Raw genomic sequence first — 24,771 nt, 5'->3', positions numbered from 1 at the left:
CCAACAGTCTTAGTCTTGACATTGACAGACAAAATAAATTAAAACGGAAAGGTTTGTTCAGCATGAATTGAACAAAGAGTCCATTTTTAGGCTGTGGTTAACATTTTTACACTTTCCTTTGTCCCAGTTTTTCCCTGGGATCCCCATCCCCCACAGACACAACAATTTAGGCATTTGGCAGACGCTCTTAATCCAGAGCAATTTAGAGTAAGCAAGAACACATGGTAATACATCAAATACATAATAGTCATCAAGAATCATACGTAAGCTAAGAACTTAACATCCCTCTGACAGTGGAATATCTATAATGAAACTATGTGTATACACTGTAGAGTGCTATGTCTACATAAAATGATATCTAAAAGTTGAGCCTTTGCACACGCCTGTAAGGTTGTCGAGGCTAGGGCACACACACACACACACACACACACACACACACACACACACACACACACACACACACACACACACACACACACACACACACACACACTTGACTTTAAGGCTGAGTAATTGTGACTGTGCCTGTCTTAGGTTGTCCCGGGGTGTTTTACCCATGTGGGATCTTACCCGTCATTGGCTAACCAGCCTGCCATACTCTTCATTTCTTGTCACTCTTTGGTGAGATGATACTCACTGTGACTTTAAGGCTGAGTAATTGTGACTGTGCCTGTCTTAGGTTGTCCCGGGGTGTTTTACCCATGTGGGATCTTACCCGTCATTGGCTAACCAGCCTGCCATACTCGCCTACTTCTGGCTCCAAACATGGAATAAATGCCACAAGGGGATGCAATGTAATTATCTAGTGCTCCCCAGTGTCCAGGATCTTATGCAAAGTAAATTAAACGCAGTAAGTCGTCAGCCCAGATAAGTGTCTTTTGTGTGTTGTTCAGCAGGTAGCAGTAGTGCAGGAGCTGTGAGACGTGGTGCAGGATTGACTGGCATTCTCTGGAAATTTGAAGCTTTTCATAGTGTGGTTGATACCTCCTGTAAAAACACACACAAGAGCACACATAGCAATACATATGAATTGTGCATTGTTGCAAATTGAGTAGTGAATGCTTAATCGTATTATGTAGATTGTAATACATTTTAATATACAAATAACTTACGTATAACAGGTAGGGTATCTATGGAAGGGTGGATGGGCTGTCTGTGGTGTGTTCTTGTTTGTGGGAGGGGTGGGGTATCCTCCTTCCATCTGTTGCTCCTCTCAAACCAAGAGTTGTGGTGTTGTTTGCAGATAGCTGTAAATAGCATTTGGTTAGTTACAAAATAAGCATTGGATGCTTACTCACATTACAAGGATTACAATACATTATATTTGGCATGCCATGGAAATAACTTACTTGTAAGTTGAATAATCAGGATGGTGCAGCTATGGAATCGGGGGCTGCAGGATGGATGGGCTGCGACTGTCACATCCAGTGGTTTGGTATTGTTATGTGGGGGGGGGGGGGGGGGGGGGTCTATTTCTGTCTCTTGGAAACCAAGTGTTGTGGTTTTGTTGTGGGGTCCTTTGTCCATCCCCCAGGCAGGTGGTGGAGCTTGGCTGCATGGGAGGACCCCCCCCCCCTATTATATGAATTAGTTGTATTACATTATGTTCTGTTAATCTATGCTTAATTATGCGTTTTACTCTATTAAATATTGTTTTTCTAAACTAAATAAAAATGTACAGTAATGTCTATTATAATATGCTGAATTAGTTGTATTGCATTATGTTCTGTTAATCTATGCTTAATTAAACTACATTGTATTATGTTTTGCTATATTAAACATTGTTTTTTCTAAACTACATAAAAATGTACAGTGATGTCTATTATGATTATGTTGAATTTGTTTAATTACATTATGTTCTGTTAATCTATGCTGAATTAAACTACTACATTACATTATGTTTTACTCTATTAAACAATAATTCAATATAGTGCATTGTTGTATATCAATGTTCTATTAAATGTGACTTTGTAAATCTACTTCCTATCAGATGTTGGCTGTTTGTTTATTTGAAAAAAACAGGGACAATAGCCTACAGATTATTCACCTAGCTTTAAATTGATTGTTCATAATGCCAACAGTAAATTGGTGGTCAGTAGCACATAATTTGACATATAAAATGAAAGACTTTTAAATATTGTACACACTACCACTGTAAGATTTCACAATACAGATTTAAGATTTCACAATACAAGTTGATATCGTTTGATAATTGTTACTCTACTGAGACACGTTAGAGGTTATTACACAGTATACAGGGTTGTGGTAACTGTGATAGGTTCGTAATACACCTGACTGGACACAATGCTGTGGTCGAGAGATGAAAATGTGGTCCAACAGTGTGTTCTTTTCAGTGGTCGCAGCTGTGATTAGCTGTGCATATCCTCTGGATTCAAACAGATCAAATATTGCATGCGTTCCGCTGGACAACAAATTTTCATTGAAGTCTGCACACACAATGATTGGGTGATGATCCATGATCTCTAAAGAGTCCAAGAGGCTTTTCAGGTTTGGGAGGAATTGATTAACACCGTAGTTTGGAGGTCTGTACACAGCAGCAATCAGTGCATTCACTGGGGCTTCAACTTTGACAACCACAAACTCCAGGTCAGTTACATTATATATGTACTGCTTCTCACGGGCTTGAATGTTGTTTTTCACATATACAGCAACTCCACCCCCGTTACTGTTGGCCATGCAAGAATTGTTAGTGTAGGAAATGTGTCTGTTCCGCTTGAACATACTGTAGCCTTCCAAATGGAGACTCTCAGCAACAAATGAACCTTGCAGGTGAGTTTCTGTGAGACACAACACATCTGCTAGACCCAGCTCATGATGACTCTTAATGTCACTGATATGAGGTGCCAATCCTTCTGTGTTATGATGGATGATGGTGAGAGTATCAGGCGTGTTCAGTGTTTGCGTGCTGTGAGCAAGTGGCATTATGTCCTCAAAGCTAGCTTGGGTCATGCTCTCGAGGCCTGCAGTGATTTCAGGGTTGGCGTAGATTTTAGACTCATCCATACCAATGATGTGCATTCCACTGAGAGAGGTTACTCTGCTGAGAGCTACGTAAGCCATACCGGGTTCAAAAATCTTTTTTAGGGACACTACAGCAGTTGACGTTGTCATGCCTTGCACTTTGTGTATTGTACAGGCAAATGCGAGCTTCATGGGAAACTGTCTGCGTACTGTGTACTTCAGCTTTTCCTCTATCCTCTCTATGTACACAACATTATCAGGTCCTCCGGGTGTTTTATGACGGTGCCTCTGTCCTGCATTTGTATTGTCCAGCTCAAGCCCAAGCATCTTTGTATATATAGCACCATCTTTTTCACAGGTAACTATTCGGGCAATTTTACCAAATGTGCCGTTCACAAGTCCATCGTCCACATCAATGTTTCTGGTGAGCATAACGCGAGCACCCAAAGCAACTTGTAGTGTGTCTGGTAAGTCGTTCTTGGTTCCACGACATGGTTTTGCTTGTCTGGCCATTCTTCCTGATGATCTGTCCTTTCTATAGTCATCTGCATCAATGTTTGTGACATCAGAATGAAGCAGAGCTAACGTTTTTGTGTTGTGTTCATTGACCTCCTTATTAGTAGGAAAGATGTGAAGTACATCGTTTGGGCAAAGTGCTGGTTCGGTGATGGCTTGTGAAAGCAAATCTCTGTCTGGTTCAGACAAGGTATCTGACTTTTGTTTCACACGGATCCTGTTCAACGTCTCAGCATAAGCGATGTCATCCTTCTGACGCATGATCTCTGTCAATGTGATCATCTGAAATTGGTCGCGCCAAAGGTCAATCTGACATGATTCATAGACACAGAGAGGTTTAGCCTGTGAAATTGGTGGAAGCTGATAGAAGTCTCCAACAGCGAGTACTGACATTCCTCCAAAAGGATTTTGACTTCCTTTGATTTGTTTTAGTCTGGCATCTACATAGGCAAAGAGAGTCTTTGAGACCATGGACACTTCATCAATGACAATAATTTCAGCATTTGAAAGCTCTGCTCGCACTTCATCCAGTTTGTTGCCAAGTCCTGGGAATGGAAGTTGAATGGATCTTGGTAGCTTAAAGATGGAATGCAACGTTTTGCCTGAAATGTTGAAAGCTGCCGTACCGGTGAATGCGGTTAACAGAACAGTAGGCTGTGATATGTCAGTTTCCTCACGATTTCTCTCGAGTCTGGACAATATCTTGGATGCCTCTGAATAGATGCATTTGATTAGATGTGACTTCCCTGTTCCAGCACCACCATTTATATACCAGAAAAATGGCTCTGAGGGTAGATTACAAACACGCTTCGTGCACCAGTCTCTAACTGTGTAGAATATGCATGCTTGCTTCTGGTTCAGACCTTGATACATTTGGCGTAATACTACAGGGTCTATCTGAAAGGTTTGCATCATCGGTGCAGCTGTTGTAGCTTCAGACTCAACGCTATAGTCTGGGACATCTTCTTGTTCATGTTGGTCATCCAAATGTTGTGTTTCGCGTTCTGCGATACATTCCAACCTCACCAGTTCAGATTCAGGAGCCAGATTACACCATTCATCTTGTATGGGCCCGTTCTGCTCATATTCGTCGATGGCACTCTGGATCTCTTCACTGTGTTTCTCATATTTAGATTTGTTTTCCTTGACAATGAGAAATACTAGCTGGAGTTGGTTTGAACCAGGTAGCTGAACACAGGCGCTCTGCAAGAAGGACTGGTATGTTTGGAAGTTTTTACTTTTCAGCTGCGACACTGAGCGGTGTGGGAGATACAGTTTGAGTAGTGTGCCAAAATATCCCTCAGGATTCTTTTCCTCTGAGAAGTGGTAATATCTGATGATGGCAGGTTTCCCCTTTGTTCTTTTCTTCACAAATCCCATCTCATTAAGTAGAGGCACAACATCTTTAGCTGTATCTTTCTGCCTACCATAGACAATATTGCAAGTGGAAGCAAAATCAGCCAAGCACATCACTTCAAAGTCTGGTTGTTCAGGTCTAGCATGGTATTTTTCCATTAACCCCGTCATCCACACATCTTCTGAGTCTGGTATAGTGTTCTCCAAGCGTGATTGGGGATAACTCATTTTCAGTCTATTGTCATCTGTTGGTATAAAACGGATACTGCGTGAAGACCTCTTCATTTTTATACCACATACACGAGTTACACACTCCTGAGCGCTGACCTCTCTCTTTTTGGTGTACGCCTGCATGACTTGCATCATTTCCCCACGTTCGTCTATGTTGACATTGTCTTGATTTGAGTTTTCAATCATTGTTTTGAGATACTCGCTCATCCCGTGCTCAGCTTTGGTGACGTAGGCTGTGATGTACATGATACACGAGTATGCATTCAGAATGTACTGGATATCAATATTGGCATCCCAGACATCAAGAATATAAGGATTATATCCGTTCACCATGCATTCCTTTGGATCACGTTTCAGTATAACCTTATTGGAGCTGGTCAGTGATTCGAGACATTCTGTATACTCTGCCCTGCTTAAATTACATGTAGCCAGTAGCTGTGGTAAATCCAGAGATTCAGTTTGAGGGTCGTCAAGCAACTCAACCACTGGTTTAAGCTTCCTCCTAGCTGCACTGAACTTCTTAGGATCTGTAGGTCTCGTTATCATGGTCTCACTTGCAGGGGGTTTAGGAAATCCAAATCGGCAGCCAGGTTTGTTGTTTTTGTGACATGACTTGGAGTGATTTCTGCTGTGTGTCTGAAGCTCTTTAACCTTTTTGTATAGTTCTGGCTCAGTATTTGGGTCAGGCAACCGGGCTGTAACGTACTTGTCAATAAAGTTGCACACAGTCTCATCAGAGTCCTCATCATACACGGGTGCGCCCTCTACCCATAACAGACAATGGAAATGTGGGCTCCCTCTTTGCTGCCACTCTAAACGATACCAGAAATCTACAACCTTGCCAAGTGGCTGTGCAGCACTTTGAAACAGTTTGAATATTTCATCCACACGTTTATCAAACATGCGCATTGTTGTAACCGGATTGCTTCGTAATATTTCACACTTTGTTAGCCAGTCAAGTTCTTCAAAATTAACCTTTTCACCTTGTTGTTTCTTAATTGCTTCAATCATCTGAGGCCATCTCATCTCTGCAGCAGAAGCAGTACCAAACCAAGTCGGTTTTCCTAATTGTCTGATGGTAGCAAACAGATCTCTGGTTGTTTTCTCCCAATAGGCAGGGGTTCCTCTCAGTGGCTGCATGAATCTGATTGCATCTTTGTTTCGCACCAGTTTCTGAACCTCGTGTTTGTCTTGCAGCATCCTGGAGGTTATTTTGCGTCCATCTCGTGTCATAGGCTTTCCTTTACGCAGTTGTATTGACATACTGGAAGTAGCCAAATGTATTTCTGTTACGAATTGTGCAAAGAACAAGTAATTTGTATCTCTGGCAAAACGATTATCTACAGAGAAAAGCCTTGATTTAAAATAACTGCTGGGTGTTAACCTAATGGGTCTTGCATCATCAAATGTGTTTACACTAGTGGGAAATTGGACTGGGAATGCCATAGACTCAAGCTTAGGTGTTCTGAAAAAGTTGACCGGCTTGTTACCTTCAGCAGGCGCAATACAGTAAATTCCTTCACTGAACGTTAATAGCTCGTCTGTAATGTCAAGTGGTTGTAGACATGATTCGAGGGCAATGCCACCAGTTGGCTGATCACCGTCTTGTTCTGTATCGTTTGAGTGCACCTGTTGTTGATTGTCATTACGAGGCAGGATATCGATATGTTGTTCCTCAGCTGCAAGACTATCGTGTGGCTGATTCAGTGCATTTTGCTCACACCTGTCAATGTCCATCAATGCATCATCATCATACTCATCATCTTCCATGATATCATCAATTTGATTGTCACCTTCTTCCTCGTCATTAATTGTCGGGTCACACAATTCAGCCTCATCTCTGATAGTTATGTCTTTATACTCTGGATGAATTTGTTTTAAAGTGCGCAACGCCTTTAAAATTTTAGACCAAGTGACAGTCTGGAACACTTTATGTCCTTTGTAGTGCAATCGTCTCTTCAACTTTACTCTCATCACTTGAGATTCACTTCTAAGTCTGGGTAAAGTGTTGACAGTCGCCTCTACTTCAGATGGCACACATACTACATTACCACATACTGCTCTCTGCTGGCCTTTGGGAAGAGGTATGATTTTAGCAAATGTTATGTACTTGGATGAAATATGCCTCTCCAATATGTTAAGATCAGACAATTCAGGGGGGATTTCTACCAGCTCCAAATTATTAGCCATAGCAAGTGGTGGCATTTGCCCTCTCTTAAGATAGTCATGGCAGGTGGGACAGATCCATTCTTGCTTCCTCTCATCGGGTACAGTGCAATGTTGTGGTTCTCTGCATTCATCATTGCAAACATGAACATATTTTCCTGTCAAGCAAGCAGACACCACATCTAGATTTTTTACGTAGTCTGTCCTATTGCAGCGGTTTACTCGATCTGGAAACAATGCTCTATGACATACTGTGCAGACATTAGTGGGGCCATCTTTTATGCTTGTTCTAAAAATAGATATGGCTTGTTGCATTGCAATGTTACGTTTTTGTGCACGTAGTGCATCTTCTTGGCTGTATTGTTGTAGTATTTTCCGTGTGCAACGCATCTTATGAAAGAGTCTATATGTTGCTTCACTGTGATATCTTTTATAAATATAGGCATTACATTTCTGTAAATGAAGCCGTCTGAAATCTGGGTCATCTTTGTATCTGTGTTGATTGATTCGTTTCATGATTTTGATATGTTTGAGTCTAAATTCATGATCATTTTTGTATCTGTGTTGAATGCTTTGTTTCTTTCTGAGTCTAAATTCATGATCATTTTTGTATCTGTGTTGAATGCTTTGTTTCTTTCTGAGTCTAAATTCATGATCATTTTTGTATCTGTGTTGAATGCTTTGTTTCTTTCTGAGTCTAAATTCATGATCATTTTTGTATCTGTGTTGAAAGATTTTTCTCATGATTTTGATATGTTTGAGTCTAAATTCATGATCATTTTTGTATCTGTGTTGAATATTTTGTTTCTTTCCAAGTTTAAATTCTTGATCATGTATGTACCTGTGCTGATTGATTTGTTTTGTTGTTTGCAACTGTTTTATTTTAAATTCAATATGATTTGCCAAACGTTTGTTCATATACGACTTTTTCTGTTCTCTATAAAATTTATATTTAGCATACAAAGTCCTTTCTTTCAAGTTTTTTCTTTCCTTTCTCTGTATTGTTTGTATTGTTTTTGGTAATGCAAGTTTTTCACAAGTCCTCTTAAATTTGTTTCTTTGCCCTTTGGGCAATTTTGACATGTGTGCTATCTGGTCCTTGCTCATATTTGTGATTTTGAAAGATTGTTTAGTCACAAACTTACAGGAAGTCATACTTTGAGAGGCTTCAGTGTGAGTTAAGTTTGTGTGTGGGATTTTAAAATCTGCACTTGATAATTGATTGCAAGTGACATTACAATGTTGATGATCAACAGCGGACATTATGTCAACCTCCGGTTCAGTCATAGGTGATAATAAAGCACTGTCATCAGTACACTCAATATTGCTGGTGTGATAATACTGTTCTGCAATCCCATCAGACATGTCTGACAATGAATGTTTAGCCTGCCTGTTTGTGCTGTAGACATCTGTGTTTGATGTTGTTGGAATTTCTATTCCAGCTTGTGGTGACAGGTCAATGGGGTCGGCAATAGTGGAGCTGTTATCCATGTTGTCACTGTGAAATCCTACAGGCATGAGTTCATACATGCATGTTGGTAACGTCTCAAACACCAGTTGGCACTCAATAATCCTGTTAATCATATCTTTCAACTTTGTGAATGTAAGCATTACAGCAGTGCCTAAGTGTTGAGTAAATTCACTACATGGTAATCCATCAGGCCTTCTAGAGTGTGGGTCAAAGTAACCAAATTGTCCTGATCTGTTCCTGAACACAGCAATTACTAAACCACTCATTACCAGCAATGCATAGTTCACGTCTTTTAGCAAACAGCTAAGTCCTGCTTCTAGATTTAGGCACTCTTCTGCATAATGAGATGGAGGGTCTCCTATTGTGCCGTACTGGGAAAGATGCTTTGTTACATGGTAGTCATGGTTGCGGGCAGAAACTTTTTCCGGCAGTTCATCTGTAGCTAGATGAGTATGAGCAATTTTTTTCTTTGTAGGTAACTGTCCCCCTTCGTGAGCTTGTAGATCGGCTGTTTTTCGGACTTTTGCATCTAACTGATGCTTGACCTTTGTGTACATGGTGTCGCCCTTTTGCAATACAAGGTCCAGGTTTGCTGCTGTGATGTGTTCTTTCTCATGAAGGAATGCCAGAAATGTTAGAGAACTACAGGCACACTGCTTATTCCTGGAAAAGAGACGGTATTTAGTGCTGTTTTGACTATGGGATGCTTTAACTCTTGTCTCATCAGAATGGCCTTTGTGTTGAATACGGTTAGATGTTCCTGGCACATGTCTAACTTTAGGCACATGTTTGACAGCATCAGTGTAAGACATCTTCTGTAATGGTGTTTTATTGCTGTGGGGTGCACATTGTATTTGTTGACCTGCTGTGACATTGTCAGAATCATGCTCCTTAACCCAATGTGTCACATTGTTAGATAAACAGTCTTTATGGAAATGCACTTTCTTAGCAAACTCCTGCTTGCTCATAGGTGATACAGCACTGTCATCAATACACTTGCTCGTGTGATATTTTGTACAATGTCCTGCAATCACATCAGACATTTCTGACAATGAATTAGCCTGCCTGTTTGCATGGTGTGTGCTGTAGACATCTGTGTTTGATGTTGTTGGAATTTCTATTCCAGCTTGTGGTGACAGGTCAATGGGGTCGGCAATAGTGGAGCTGTTATCCATGTTGTCACTGTGAAATCCTACAGGCATGAGTTCATACATGCATGTTGGTAACGTCTCAAACACCAGTTGGCACTCAATAATCCTGTTAATCATATCTTTCAACTTTGTGAATGTAAGCATTACAGCAGTGCCTAAGTGTTGAGTAAATTCACTACATGGTAATCCATCAGGCCTTCTAGAGTGTGGGTCAAAGTAACCAAATTGTCCTGATCTGTTCCTGAACACAGCAATTACTAAACCACTCATTACCAGCAATGCATAGTTCACGTCTTTTAGCAAACAGCTAAGTCCTGCTTCTAGATTTAGGCACTCTTCTGCATAATGAGATGGAGGGTCTCCTATTGTGCCGTACTGGGAAAGATGCTTTGTTACATGGTAGTCATGGTTGCGGGCAGCAACTTTTTCCGGCAGTTCATCTGTAGCTAGATGAGTATGAGCAATTTTTTTCTTTGTAGGTAACTGTCCCCCTTCGTGAGCTTGTAGATCGGCTGTTTTTCGGACTTTTGCATCTAACTGATGCTTGACCTTTGTGTACATGGTGTCGCCCTTTTGCAATACAAGGTCCAGGTTTGCTGCTGTGATGTGTTCTTTCTCATGAAGGAATGCCAGAAATGTTAGAGAACTACAGGCACACTGCTTATTCCTGGAAAAGAGACGGTATTTAGTGCTGTTTTGACTATGGGATGCTTTAACTCTTGTCTCATCAGAATGGCCTTTGTGTTGAATACGGTTAGATGTTCCTGGCACACTAACTTTAGGCCCATGTTTGACAGCATCAGTGTAAGACATCTTCTGTAATGGTGTTTTATTGCTTTGGGGAGCACATTGTATTTGTTGACCTGCTGTCACAATTGTATCCTTAACACAGTATGTGATGTTGTCAGAAAAACGCTCCTTAAGCTCCTGCTCACCCATGGGTCCTACACGCTTTTTAAGCCAATGTGTCAAATTGTTAGATAAACAATATTTATGGCAATGCACTTTAGCATCCTCCTGCTCGCTCATCGGTGATACAGCACTACACTCAGTATTGTAGGTGTGAGAATCTGCACTCAAATTAGACATGTCTAACAAGGAATGCTTATTTGCATTGTGTGTGTCAAAGACAATTGTGTTTGATGTACTTTGACCGGATGCTGCAACCTTCATCTTTTCATATTGGCCTTCATTTTGAATATGAGATGTCCCCGACAGATGTCCAACTTCACTGTGACTAACCTGTTTGACAGCATCAGCGTAACGCATCGGTTTCACATCATTGCAGCTGTGGGGAACATGCATTTGTTGACCTGGTATCACATCGTCAGATAATTTCAACTTCGCCCAGTGTTGTTTTGTTGCTTTACTTTTTTTCCCTTTCCTCGGCATGGTAACGTTTTGTTCTTGTAGGCTATTTGTCACACTGGTAAACCTTAAATATTGCGTATAAGTTTGTGCTTTGCAATGTTTTTATGGTAACTTAATACAGAGGGACTACGATATTCACAAACTTCAGAGAATATAGTAGTGATCGATACAGTAGGCTATAGTTCACTAGCAACTTGTTCTATAGAGACCCAGAAAATTATGAAACAATTGTAATATATAGGACCAGACGTCAACTGTAGTTTCACAGAATTCTACGTAATATACCAGATGTGAGCTACTGAAAACCACAATGCAACTTAAATCACTGAGGGACATTCACTATAGCACCAAACAGAAGCAAGTGTTTTGTCACACGTCCGCTTGTATTATCTCACTTTCTAAACAATGTACAGCAGTATTAAAGTTTGACTTTAATAAGCAGTTTAGTTTAAAGAACTGTTCAAAAGAGAATAGATGTGTTCAAGTTTGCAATTAATCAAAAAATACGGGCTGTATTTAATGCAATAAACAGCCAATGTTATATAACCAGTAACCACAAATATGAACAGCAAATAAGATAACAGAAATTGATTAGTGCCCCAGACAAATACCTGTCATTAATTCAATCTGTGTATCTATAAGGCAGTATATGCAGTTCAAATATATAATAACACTACTTTTGTAGATTTAGTATTTGATCAAAGATTAAACTATGTATGTATAAACTGTACCCAATATGTGGAAATGTTACGGTTTAGTTTTGAACCAATGAAATTATGTAAAATGTTAACACAAGCAATAACCTTCAAGTAGTACTGAATAGTCAGATTAGATTAAATATTCAGTGGATATAGGCTTAACAATATAGTGATGGATTAGGTAAATGATATATTTGTAATGTATACACTCTTTAAATATAGCAGTTACTTCAGTTGATGGAACACTGTTCAATAGAATGCACTTTGGATTAGTGCCTGCCTATAACAATATTGATCACAGGTCCACTTGTGCGAGCTGCAAATAAGTTAATTATCACAAACAGAATTCGTATTACACTGCCATATATTACTATAATCTATAAAGAACCTGAACAATAAAGCTTAGCCTTGCTAGGAGACAGGAGTACAGTTACTAATGTTAAGAGTATTTCTAAACAGTTTGTGAAATGTGTGTGCTTTGATGATGTGTGCTTTGATGATCCTGGTCCAGTACGCAGTCGGGTCCTGGTTCAGTATGCAGACACCAAGATGATAGAGTCAAGGCTGGGTTCGTATCCAGATAGTTGGCCAGAAACAAATAATTTCAAACAATGATGTATGCATAAACTGTATCACTCAGGAATGTGGAAATGATAGTGTTTAGGTGGATGGATGTTTAACCAAACAGGAGTCAAAATTGTCTCACTCAAAAAGCTGTATCCAAGGTTTCAAAAGTTGTATATCAAGGCTTATGTATATCAAGGTTGTATCAGGGGTTGCATATCAGGGTTGCATCAAAAGTTGTATCAAGTTGTGTATCAGGGTTGCGTATAAGGGGTTGCGTTTAAGGGAGCAGAGCAAGATCTCTAGAGTTGCTCCCAACTCTGAGACTTCTCTGAGCGAGAGAGAAAGGGTAGAGACAAAAGACAGAGGGAGGGAGATAGCAGGGTTTGGGGTGTTGGATTAAGAGAAAAACAGGATCCACTGGAACCCAGGGTTCACTGCACAAGGTTTACCTGAAAGTTAGACATGTGTCTGATGTTTAACCAAACAGGAGTCAAAAGTGTCTCTCAAAAGTCGTTTAAACAAAAATGTCTCTCGTGTTGCAATAAAAATGTCTCAAAATGTATCAAAGATGGCTCAAAAAGCTGTATCCAAGGTTTCAAAAGTTGTATATCAAGGCTTATGTATATCAAGGCTTATGTATATCAAGGTTGTATCAGGGGTTGCATATCAGGGTTGCATCAAAAGTTGTATCAAGTTGTGTATCAGGGTTGCGTATAAGGGGTTGCGTTTAAGGGAGCAGAGCAAGATCTCTAGAGTTGCTCCCAACTCTGAGACTTCTCTGAGCGAGAGAGAGAGAAAGGGTAGAGACAAAAGACAGAGGGAGGGAGATAGCAGGGTTTGGGGTGTTGGATTAAGAGAAAAACAGGATCCACTGGAACCCAGGGTTCACTGCACAAGGTTTACCTGAAAGAAAGAATATTCATAGTCACATTTATACAAGTACATCAGTAACATAAATGCATAACATGGCTGTCGGGAAGAAACCTCATAACTGCATTTTTGATTATTTCTTTTGGGGCATAAATCAGTGCTATTGAACACCCTTTACGTCTGTGTGTTGGTTAGAAAATATTGAACCAATGGAAAGTAGTAAAAAGTGCTTTGGACAAAACCTCTCAACTCCATTGGACCCTCAAAATGTTTGCTAAAGCAACTAACTCCACCTCTCCCCCTCTCATGGAAGTCATTGACAATATATAAAGTTACAACACGAACTTTGATAGTAGCATAAACAGTTTACAAAATCTCATTGCTTATACATCTTTCTTTGAGATTTACATTAGACAATTAAAAATCCGAACTTTTCTCCCCGATTCCGATCTTTTAAAAAACATGAGATTGGAGCCGATCACCTGATCAGGTCAACCCTTGTTATTACAATGTTTCTTTGCAGCAATTTGGCTAGCTGTTCGGAATCTTCCCCACAGGATTAATATGCCTTATGTAGTCAGTTACTGTACTGTATGGAATATGCAATTGCTAATTACATCAACCATACTATTCAATATTTAAAGTATAATTTGTACTCCATCGTACAACAGCAGTGTGTGCTGCAAATAGCAGTTCTACAAGCTCACAACATGGCCATCTGGTTATCAGGTCACCACTTTGTCTCCTGGTCCCAGTCTGTGTCAAAGGGTCCCCAACTAAAACATCTGCCCCCAAGCTATATCTAAAGCTATAAATCTACAAATACACATGTCACGTTGTGAGCTTGTCGATCTGCTATTTTTATTAACCATACAGGGCTTAACTGGTTAACATGTTTGTTAAAGGTGTGTGTGTAATATCACTTACTGTACCATTAGTGCTTAGTCAACTTGAATAAAAATAGTGTCAATATTGTCAGTGTTTTTAAGTAATACTTACTCAAGAGTAGATCAACAGCAACCAGCTAAGTCTGCAGAATGAAAAAGTAGAGAAAATCACCAATGAACATTTATCTCAGTACATCCATACAAAAGGGCCTGATTATTATTTTTTTCATGTGGGTAATTGCTCCCATCCCATAACGTTGCACATCACCGCAATATACAGAGTAAAGGTCCCTGCCCATTTCTAACTAAAAGGGCTTACATTGTAACAGCTTGCATTTAATCATTCTGGTCCAATTTAAAGGACCATATCCTCTGAGACACAGAGTGGGTAGACAGAAATGGTGTCATCTTATGAGGATTAGTGAGGATCACTGTAAGATAGGTTGACAGGTGGTCATTTATGGCAATGGTTCTCAAAGTGGGGTCAGGGTGGTGGAAACCCCCAGGGTTCCTTGAGGGGGTTCCCAGCAAAAAGAGTTAATGTAGCATCTAAATCAATGTAAGCACTTCAACATACTTTTATACTTTGGCTATTTGAAAATAGCAATGAGCATGCATATCTGCTTAAAAAAAAGAAAAGAAAAACAACAATGTTCCTGGCACAACATATTTTCACACTTGTCTATAGTCAAATCATCATCATCATCATACTATAATTCAGTCAATGTCTGAAGAGGTGTTGTGAGCTGAAAATCAGACCTGCAAGCTCACATTCTGGCCATAGCTTAGTGAGTAGAGGCCACCAGGTAAATTGAACGTCACCCGTTCACATCCCACATTGTGAGCTTGTAGATACATTTTCAGTGATTGACGATGCATACATCTGGGTTAAATCGTGAGGATCGTACAGTACGCAATGGCATTCCAATACAGTTTAGCGTTCAGTGATTCTCAACCTTTTTAACTTTATGGAACCCCCAGTTTGATCCAAATGTATCTATATCTCTGGGATCCCAATCTTCACTGTAAAATGCTGTGTCAATGTATTGCCCTGTGTGAAGTGTGGAAGAGAATGCAAATCCCACACCTGACACTTCACCAAAAGCAGAAAACCATAGACAAAAAGGTAGACGCATCTTCCGGCTCGGGCCGTCTGAATCTCGAGGGAAGTTAATATGGAGGCAACGGGAGGCAATATTGGCAAGCTTTCCCCGAGATTCCAGTGATGTTTGGTAGGCCAATCATGACCATTTATCTGCTAACATTAAGCTGATACAGTTAATACTTACTCAGAAGGTAGGGTGGTGTCGTTTGATCTGCAGATTGAAGGAGATAGAAGAAATTAATCAGTTTGTAGTTGCTATACATGCAGAATTTGTATTTATTTATTTCCATTCTTTTCTTTTTTAATAAGAATTTGAAGGTCTTCAAAAACCGTAGGTTAGGTTTTAGAAGGCATTTTTAGAATTGACATCAGAGCTAAATTGATTAATTCAACAGTATAGAATACAATGTCTGATAACAAATAAAAGGCCAACAACTTAAATGACCGAACATGTTCTGTTCATTACCTGCAAGATCAATGCATAGAACTCTCAGTAATATACCTCAGTAATTGTTTTGTGGCATCAGCTGGTAAACGGCACAGCTCTGTACAATTTAACTGATATTTCAGCATATGAGGTGTTGCATGCCGAATAAGGCTGATCTACAAGCACAGTGTGTTGCAAGCTTGTAGATCTGCTATTTTTGTCATACAATACTAATAAGGGACATTAGGCAGCAGGGGGGCCACAGCGTTCTACAGGGAGGGAGGAATAATGTGATGTTGGGTCACATTCTTGCTGCAGTCAAGTGAGTGGACTCAAGCAAATCCCAGTAACTAATAGCCACCACTGCTCCATGGACGGGCAACAGCTTCATGTCCATGTCTCACAGCACACGCACGCTAAAATGACTCCACATTTTACACCACAACTGCAAAGTACTCGGGCAAGGATATAGTCTTAGAAAAGACATGACCTATAGCAGGATCAGTAGATAGACTATACCAGTATTTTTGGACAATCCTCTTTACATCATTACATATCAGAGAAAAAGTGGTAGACAATACAATGCTGGACTCTTTTGGCTGTGGCTGTTTTGAGGTCAATAGAGGGTAGAAAAGTATTTGATTGCTTTAAATGACGTTAAACGACATTAAACTGACTTTGTCACTCACTTTGCCACTCAATTTGCCATTCACTTTATGCGTGTGCATACGCTCTATAAACTGGTTCTGCTGGTGTTGCGTACCTTGTGTAGACAATCATTTAGAACCTAATTGTTATACAAGCTTGTTTTTCAAATGCCACCTTAAGCAACGTGCTTCTGACAGAGGCCTATTTCAGCAGGACATCAATTTCACCATTAAGACCGACATGCTGGAGTGACAGCGCAGCTCCCCAATGCATGCGATCTGCGACAAGACAGAGGGAGAGAGGATTTGCAGAATATCTTTGACTCTTTCCCTCTGCACGTGTGTATGCACACATGCGGCAGTTACACGCGCAGGCCCACAACACATGCAATCTGCAATGTGAGAGAGGGAGAGAGGGCAATGCATGCGATCTGCGACGAGACAGACAGGGAGAGAGGATTCACAAAATATCTTTGACTCCCTCTGCACGTGTGTGCGTATGCAACAGTTACACATTACATGTGTGTCCTGCTGAATATTTAATTGTTACACTGCTCCGTGCGGAATATCTTAGGACTCTTTCGCTCTACATGTGCTCTACTACTGTTCCCCTGCGTGTCTCCATTCAACAGTCGCTGCCTGTATGCAATGCAACACATTCTACATCAGCCCAATGGTGTTCAATTACTCTACACGGACCACCAGGCCCTACTCAATATCAAACAACTCCATTATATAACGACAAAGTACATTTAACACACAATTTCACATACATTGTGGGTGGTTGGTAGCTAGCCAATTAGCACCAATTCACATTTTCACAATCTCCTACTGCACCTTGTTGCATATTTGAAACACCTCATCAACACTCAAGTGACGTTAGATTTGTCTGTGAGCAGACAGTGGCAACAGTGCGTCCCATGGAGAGTGGATTGACATTCAAGGGACCCTAGGGTCTCAAATACAGAACAGGTAACCGAACTGGAAAATAAACTACACAACATGCCTATGTATCTGCTAACATTAAGCTGATACAGTTAATACTTACTCAGATGTAGGCAGGGTATAGTCATTTCATCTGCAAAATGAAGGAGATAAAAAGAAGCAATTAATCAGTTGTTTATTTCCAATATAAAAAACACTGTTGCAAGTAAAAAGTCTATATTGATACAGTACCAAAGTAAAAAGTACTCAATTGTTTAAAAAAGAAAATAAATAGCCAATCTACAAGCTCACAACTCACCGTGATGCAAAGGAGGGGGGGGTGGGGGGTGAGAGGGAGAGAGAGAAAGACGGATGTTAGATACTCAGTTCTCAAAACCATGACATTGTTTTTAAACAACATACCAGAAAAAGTGCACGCAGCAGATCTACAAGGTCACAGCTATGACAAATGTACAATGACAGCAACATCTATTGTAAACATTAATGTAGTAACTACAGCTTCACTGACACACAGAACGCTCTAAATGCAACATGGATAATTACATGAAGATTCCAGCTGTGTTATTATTAGCAAACAGTGGTCATGCTTGTAGCACAAAGTGGTAGTGGTACCAATTTTTGTTTCACGCGCACTCGCAGGTAGAGTGCACGCACATACTAGAATGTGTCCCCAAGGTGAGAAACGTGAGAAAATACTAAACACTGCTCCTTCGACAACAATAGGTCTGCCCCATTAGCACCTTTTTTGTACCAAGCTACAGAATGCTGCAGATGCATGCAAGTCGTGCCTATCAATGGTCTATGTGTGACCTGTTAAGTACCTACTGTAGGCTAGTCTGTAGTCACACAGGATGTGTTGACAGCTGGGGTCCAGCTTTATCAGCACAGTAACAGCAGCAACACACTCTACAGACTACAGTTTTTGCTACTGTTTTATGGTGGTTTGAATTAATTAATTTGTCAGAGTTGACTCTCATACAGATACCCTAGCTCAGGGGTTCCCAAACTTTTTCATGTCAAGGACCCCCAAATTGACACCAATTAGTCCCCGGACCCCCAGTTGAAAAGATACAGGACCCCCAGTTTGACATGCATATTAACTACATTTAATGTCCCTTCTATCTCTGGGACCCCCAATTTATATTGTAATTTAACTCTGAGTGTATACAAGGATTGTAACTCAGAGGTACAGACCCATAAGGGTCCATTTGGTTCCTAACTATCATTTAGCTGGGGACCCATTTCAACTCAAGGACCTCTAGGGGTCCCCGGACCCCACTTTGGGAACCACTGCTCTAGCTGTTCACGTGACATCACATCATTAAATTACTGTCGTACCGGGAGGAAAACAAACACTGCTAGCAAAGGGCTACTGTGTTAGCTGTTAGTTAATGACATGAAAACAACATATTCACAGATTAAAACCCGTTTAGTGCAATTAATTTATAAACGTGTATGACTCAACGTCATAACAGGCACACGCAGTGTTTGTGTTCCTCTTATGACGCATGGTAGCTAATTAGCCTGGTAGCTAATTGTTAGCACAATAAACACAAAAGCATGACATGACAAAAATGACAGCATTAGTACATAAACCAACGGGACAAAAACAAACGTGGTTTGTCGGGTCTGTTGTTTAACAACGTGATGAACTGGGAGACACGCAATTTGTTCATTTAGGTGTCAAATTATAATTATATGTACTATACATGACAGAGCTGCGAACATTACGTTACTTACCAGTTCGGTCAGAACTCAAACAGGAAGTGAAGGGGTGGTGTTGCATTAAAAGCGGTCCGCGAGTGCTTGCAGTTAGGTTCCTACGACTCTGGTTCCTAGGGTTCTTCACAATATTTCCGTCATTCTTCAGTAAATGACTCTTTGGGAACGTCAAGATGTCTGTATTCAAGATGAATATTACATGACTTGCAATTGTTTTATGAAGACATGACTTACAAATGGACGTATTGTTGTTGTTATTATTATTTGATAACCCAGCACACATTAAATTACATTAAGGTCCTCCATTTTCAATTCATATCAGAACATTTGTACAAATATACAATTATATGAAAAAATCACACTTGTGTGAAGTGAGGGGCACTCTTATCATACATCACATTTCGTGATCAGCCAATCAGTTGAGCAATTTCCGTGCTCAAACGGACAGACAGACATAGTCCTTCATTGCCATGCCATGCCCAGTTCCTGCTTACTGATGCATGTGTCCCTAGCGATGACATCAGGGAACGACAGTTTTCTGCTGCTTTGAGGCAGGATTCCAGAGAAGAAGGGAAGATATAACGTCATTGTCAGCTATTATAGGCTGTTAGCTGATAATAGCCTATATGACAGTTGATGAAAGTTTTAAAAAAAATCACACCCGTGTGAACTGAGTGGTGCAGTGACGTCACACACTAACCATAGCAACCGGGCTCATCTGTACGTGGGGCCACGTACAGGTACACACATACACGGGTACAAACAAAGCTAGTTGTTGGAGTGGTTTGCACCAATCACACTTAGTGTGAAGTGAGAGGCGCTCTTATCATCATACATCATCATACATCATCACATTCCGTGCTCAGCCCATCAATTTACCACAAATTTTGCGCTACACATTCCCTACTCAGCCAATCAAATAATCACTATGGGGTACAGGTACACACAAACACACTAACCTGGGCATAGGAGGGGCTATCGTCCCTCAAAATGGGAAGAAATGGCCTACAGTGTGGAAAAATTGGCTTTTTTAGCAGGGCCAGTTTCAATTAGCAGCCCACCGTAAGTGCTCTTTGAGAGCGGTTATGAAGGAGTCTAGGAATTCACATATCTTTATTGGTAGAGTTTTCCACAACAATGTAATTGCTTCATTACTTAAGCCCTGCCCCTCTGTATTGCTATTGGCTGGCCTTTACACAGGTATACATTTTGTTTGCAGCATGCTACAGTCTTGAAATTTGGATTTAGACCATTATCAATAATCATTGTGTTTATGCTTTTAAAGATAGGCCTAGGCCTATATGTTATTTGACCCTTTTTTACATGTAAAAGTATGCTCTTTAATACAATTTCTGTTAAGCTCATTAGGCCTAATGCTTTTATATTTATGCTCCATTGATGTTTCTTTTTTACCTTTTCTTAATTAATCAATAATACATTGTAAAGCATTATTCATACATTACAAATCATTAGTAGACACAGTTATGACTTTACTTACTTTATTCTGCCACTTTTTGGGCATCATACTACTTCCACATACTTTATGCTAGAAATGTAGTTCAAACTTCAACATGTTCCGCTTTATGCAGTTATTTATGCTTATATTATTATTTTTTTTACAATTTTTTATACTATTTAACTTTTTGTACTTTTTTCCAGTGTTCATTCTTGGTGGGTGGTCCCACAGACACAGCTATAACTTTATACATTGCGTTTTTAGCGAGCCCACGCAGTTTCTACAGGAACTGCTTTCTAGTTATTCTTTATTCCGCCACTTACTTTGTACTCCTACTACTTTCACACACTTTATGCTAGAAATTTAGTTCAAACTTCAAACTGTTCAGCTCTCTGCAGTTATTTATGCTTGCATTTTTATTTTTACAATTGTTTATACTTTTTTAACTTTTAAACTTTTAAACTTTTTTTTACATTCTTTATAATGAGAGTCGATGGGAGAAACGTCCCATTTTTCACAGTTGACTTTTTTGTGCTCTTATTACTCTGTCATACTTTCACTTTGAAACTCCATTCAAACTTTAAAATGTTCATCTATCTTTGAATTTTCATTGGTGAAAACGTTTTTTTGAAAAAGTTTATACTTTTTAAAATATTTAACTTTATTTATAAAATGTTTCTCTCATAGACAATGTATGGGATGCAATCTCTAAATCCACCTCACTTTTGCACCCTCATTACTCTGGCATACTTTGTCGTAGAAACGTGATTTAAACTTTAGCTAGCTCACACGACTGTGGACTTTTTCGTGGTTCAAACCGTATTCGAATATGTTACACGGTTTTTCTGAAATCGCAGTTCAATCGCAGGCCGTTTCGCCTAATCAGTGTCCCCTTAGAGTGCGGGGCCTCCTTGAGTAGAGTGTGGAAACTGAAATGCTTCCCTCGGAAATCTACCAAACAAATTGTCGTCCTGGCCAAAATATTCACTTTACACGGATGTTCTTTGGTCATTTTGTAGCCACACATGTCCTCTTTCACACAATGTAACCACCAAAGCACAGATACATACAGAATGTGAACTACGGCCTTTTAAGTGACACAAATACAGTCAAGCTGCCCATTGACCTCCATTGTATAATTCTTACGAGGAAAGTATCGTGAAGACAATTCTTAACTCGCTCTTATAACCACATTTTCGATCGTACCAACACCACCATCGCACATGTTGTACCTCAATGTCTCAGGCCACTCAAAGTGAAAAAGATATTTGCATTCGACTTTTACTTTTTGCGATAGAGCAATTTGTTCGGGCATAGGTTTTTCCCTATTCAGGCCCATTGAAATCTCCCAGTCATAGTGAAGCACTGTTTTACTCTCCCACAGCTGAGACATATAAGGGCTTAATTACAGGGCTGACATTAGAGTTACAAGATCTCAATGAGTTGCTCTGTGAAACCTTGTGAGCTTGTAGGTCTGCTATTTGTGCAATTAGGCTCTACACACAGTCACAGACACACGCATGCATGCACACGCACACGCACGCACGTGCACACGCACGCACACGCACGCACGCACACACACACACACACACAAAAACCCTGTCTTTTGCTTGCAGCATGCTACAGTCTTGCAATTTGCTCCATGGGCTTAGACCACCAATAGGAGCACGCTGTACTTAATTAATTGCTTAAGCCCCGCCCTTCTGTCTTCCCATTGGCTGGCCTTTACACAGCTCTAACTTTTGTTTGCAGCATGATACAGTCCTGAAAATTTGTTTATGGACTTACACCACCAATAGGAACACTAATATAAACTTAAAAAATATTTTTTTTTTAAACTTTTTTTTTTTTTTTCCTTTTTTTTTTTTTACTTTTTTTTTTAAAACTTTTTTTTTTTTATCTTTTTTTTTTTTACTTTTTTTTTTAAAAAACTTTTTTTTTTTTAAACTTTTTTTTTTTTAAACTTTATTTTTTTAAACTTTATTTTTTAAAAACTTTTTTTTTTTAAACTTCTTTTTTTTTTAAACTTTTTTTTCTAAACTTTTTTTTTTTTTTACCTTTTTTTTTTTAAACTTAAAAAAAAAACTTAAAAGAAAACTTAAAAATGAAAAACCAGTGTTCAGACTTGGTGGGTGGTCCCACAGACACAGCTATAACTTTATACATTGCGTTTTTAGCGAGCCCACGCAGTTTCTACAGGAACTGCTTTCTAGTTGTGGGCTCGCAACAGCGAGCACACACTAGTTATTGCCAGTTTATATTTATACTTCTTCTTTATTCCAATTTCCGCCCTTTTTTCGTCCTCCTACTACTTTCACACACTTTATGCTAGAAATTTAGTTCAAACTTCAAACTGTTCAGCTCTTTGCAGTTATTTATGCTTGCATTTTTATTTTTACAATTGTTTATACTTTTTTAACTTTTAAACTTTTAAACTTTTTTTTACATTCTTTATAATGAGAGTCGATGGGAGAAACGTCCCATTTTTCACAGTTGACTTTTTTGTGCTCTTATTACTCTGTCATACTTTCACTTTGAAACTCCATTCAAACTTTAAAATGTTCATCAATCTTTGAATTTTCATTGGTGAAAAGGTTTTTTTGAAAAAGTTTATACTTTTTAAAATATTTAACTTTATTTATAAAATGTTTCTCTCATAGACAATGTATGGGATTTTATCTCTAAATCAACCTCACTTTTGCAGCCTCATTACTCTGGCATACTTTGTCGTAGAAACGTGATTTAAACTTTAGCTAGCTCACACGACTGTGGACTTTTTCGTGGTTCAAACCGTATTCGAATATGTTACACGGTTTTTCCGAAATCGCAGTTCAATCGCAGGCCGTTTCGCGTAATCAGTGTCCCCTTAGAGTGTGGGGCCTCCTTGAGTAGAGTGTGGAAACTGAAATTCTTTCCTTGGAAATTTACCAAACAAATTGTCGTCCCGGGCAAAATATTCACTTTACATGGATGTTCTTTGGTCATTTTGTAGCCACACATGTCCTCTTTCACACAATGTAACCACCAAAGCACAGATACATACAGAATGTGAACTACGGCCTTTTAAGTGACACAAATACAGTCAAGCTGCCCATTGACCTCCATTGTATAATTCTTACGAGGAAAGTATCGTGAAGACAATTCTTAACTCGCTCTTATAACCACATTTTCCATCGTACCAACACCACCATCGCACATGTTGTACCTCAATGTCTCAGGCCACTCAAAGTGAAACAAATATTTGCATTCGACTTTTACTTTTTGCGATAGAGCAATTTGTTCGGGCATAGGTTTTTCCCTATTCAGGCCCATTGAAATCTCCCAGTCATAGTGAAGCACTGTTTTACTCTCCCACAGCTGAGACATATAAGGGCTTAATTACAGGGCTGACATTAGAGTTACAAGATCTCAATGAGTTGCTCTGTGAAACCTTGTGAGCTTGTAGGTCTGCTATTTGTGCAATTAGGCTCTACACACAGTCACAGACACACGCATGCATGCACACGCACACGCACGCACGTGCACGCACACGCACGCACACGCACGCACACACACACACACAAAAACCCTGTCTTTTGCTTGCAGCATGCTACAGTCTTGCAATTTGCTCCATGGGCTTAGACCACCAATAGGAGCACGCTGTACTTAATTAATTGCTTAAGCCCCGCCCTTCTGTCTTCCCATTGGCTGGCCTTTACACAGCTCTAACTTTTGTTTGCAGCATGATACAGTCCTGAAAATTTGTTTATGGACTTACACCACCAATAGGAACACTAATATAAACTTAAAAAATATATATTTTTTAAACTTTTTTTTTTTTTTAAACTTTTTTTTTAACTTTTTTTTTTTTTTAACTTTTTTTTTTTAAACTTTTTTTTTTTTAACTTTTTTTTTTTAAACTTTTTTTTTTTAAAACTTTTTTTTTTAAAAACTTTTTTAACTTTTTTTAAACTTTTTTGTTTAAAAAACTTTTTTTTTTTAAACTTTTTTTTTTTTCCTTTTTTTTTTTAAACTTTTTTTTAAAAAACTTTTTTTTTTAAACTTTTTTTTTTAAACTTCTTTTTTTTTAAACTTTTTTTTTTAAAAACTTTTTTTTTTTAAACTTAAAAAAAAACTTAAAAAAGAAAACTTAAAAATGAAAAACCAGTGTTCAGACTTGGTGGGTGGTCCCACAGACACAGCTATAACTTTATACATTGCGTT

At 39.2% G+C, this 24,771-nt stretch overlaps 1 protein-coding gene across 2 annotated transcripts in view; it reads right to left on the bottom strand.

Annotated features, from left to right (window-relative positions):
• Positions 1 to 12,962: 12,962 nt before the first annotated feature.
• LOC306919494 (uncharacterized protein) overlaps positions 12,963 to 24,771 on the bottom strand; it is a 43,548-nt gene continuing 31,739 nt past the window's right edge. For both annotated transcript variants that reach the window (XM_079532254.1, XM_079532255.1), the window contains exons 13-15: positions 19,131 to 19,289; positions 14,379 to 14,403; positions 12,963 to 13,412 (exon numbers count right to left, since the gene is read on the bottom strand). In XM_079532254.1, the coding sequence (XP_079388380.1) occupies positions 14,390 to 14,403; positions 19,131 to 19,289 (173 nt within the window). In that variant the 3' untranslated portion in view covers positions 12,963 to 13,412; positions 14,379 to 14,389. The remainder of the gene's footprint in view (positions 13,413 to 14,378; positions 14,404 to 19,130; positions 19,290 to 24,771) is intronic.

This window comes from Electrona antarctica (assembly GCF_951216825.1).
Source record: "Electrona antarctica genome assembly, contig: scaffold_332, whole genome shotgun sequence".
NCBI classification, from domain to species: Eukaryota; Metazoa; Chordata; class Actinopteri; order Myctophiformes; family Myctophidae; genus Electrona; species Electrona antarctica.
Note: the sequence above shows the minus strand (reverse complement) of the source record. Positions and strands in the feature narration are given on the sequence as shown.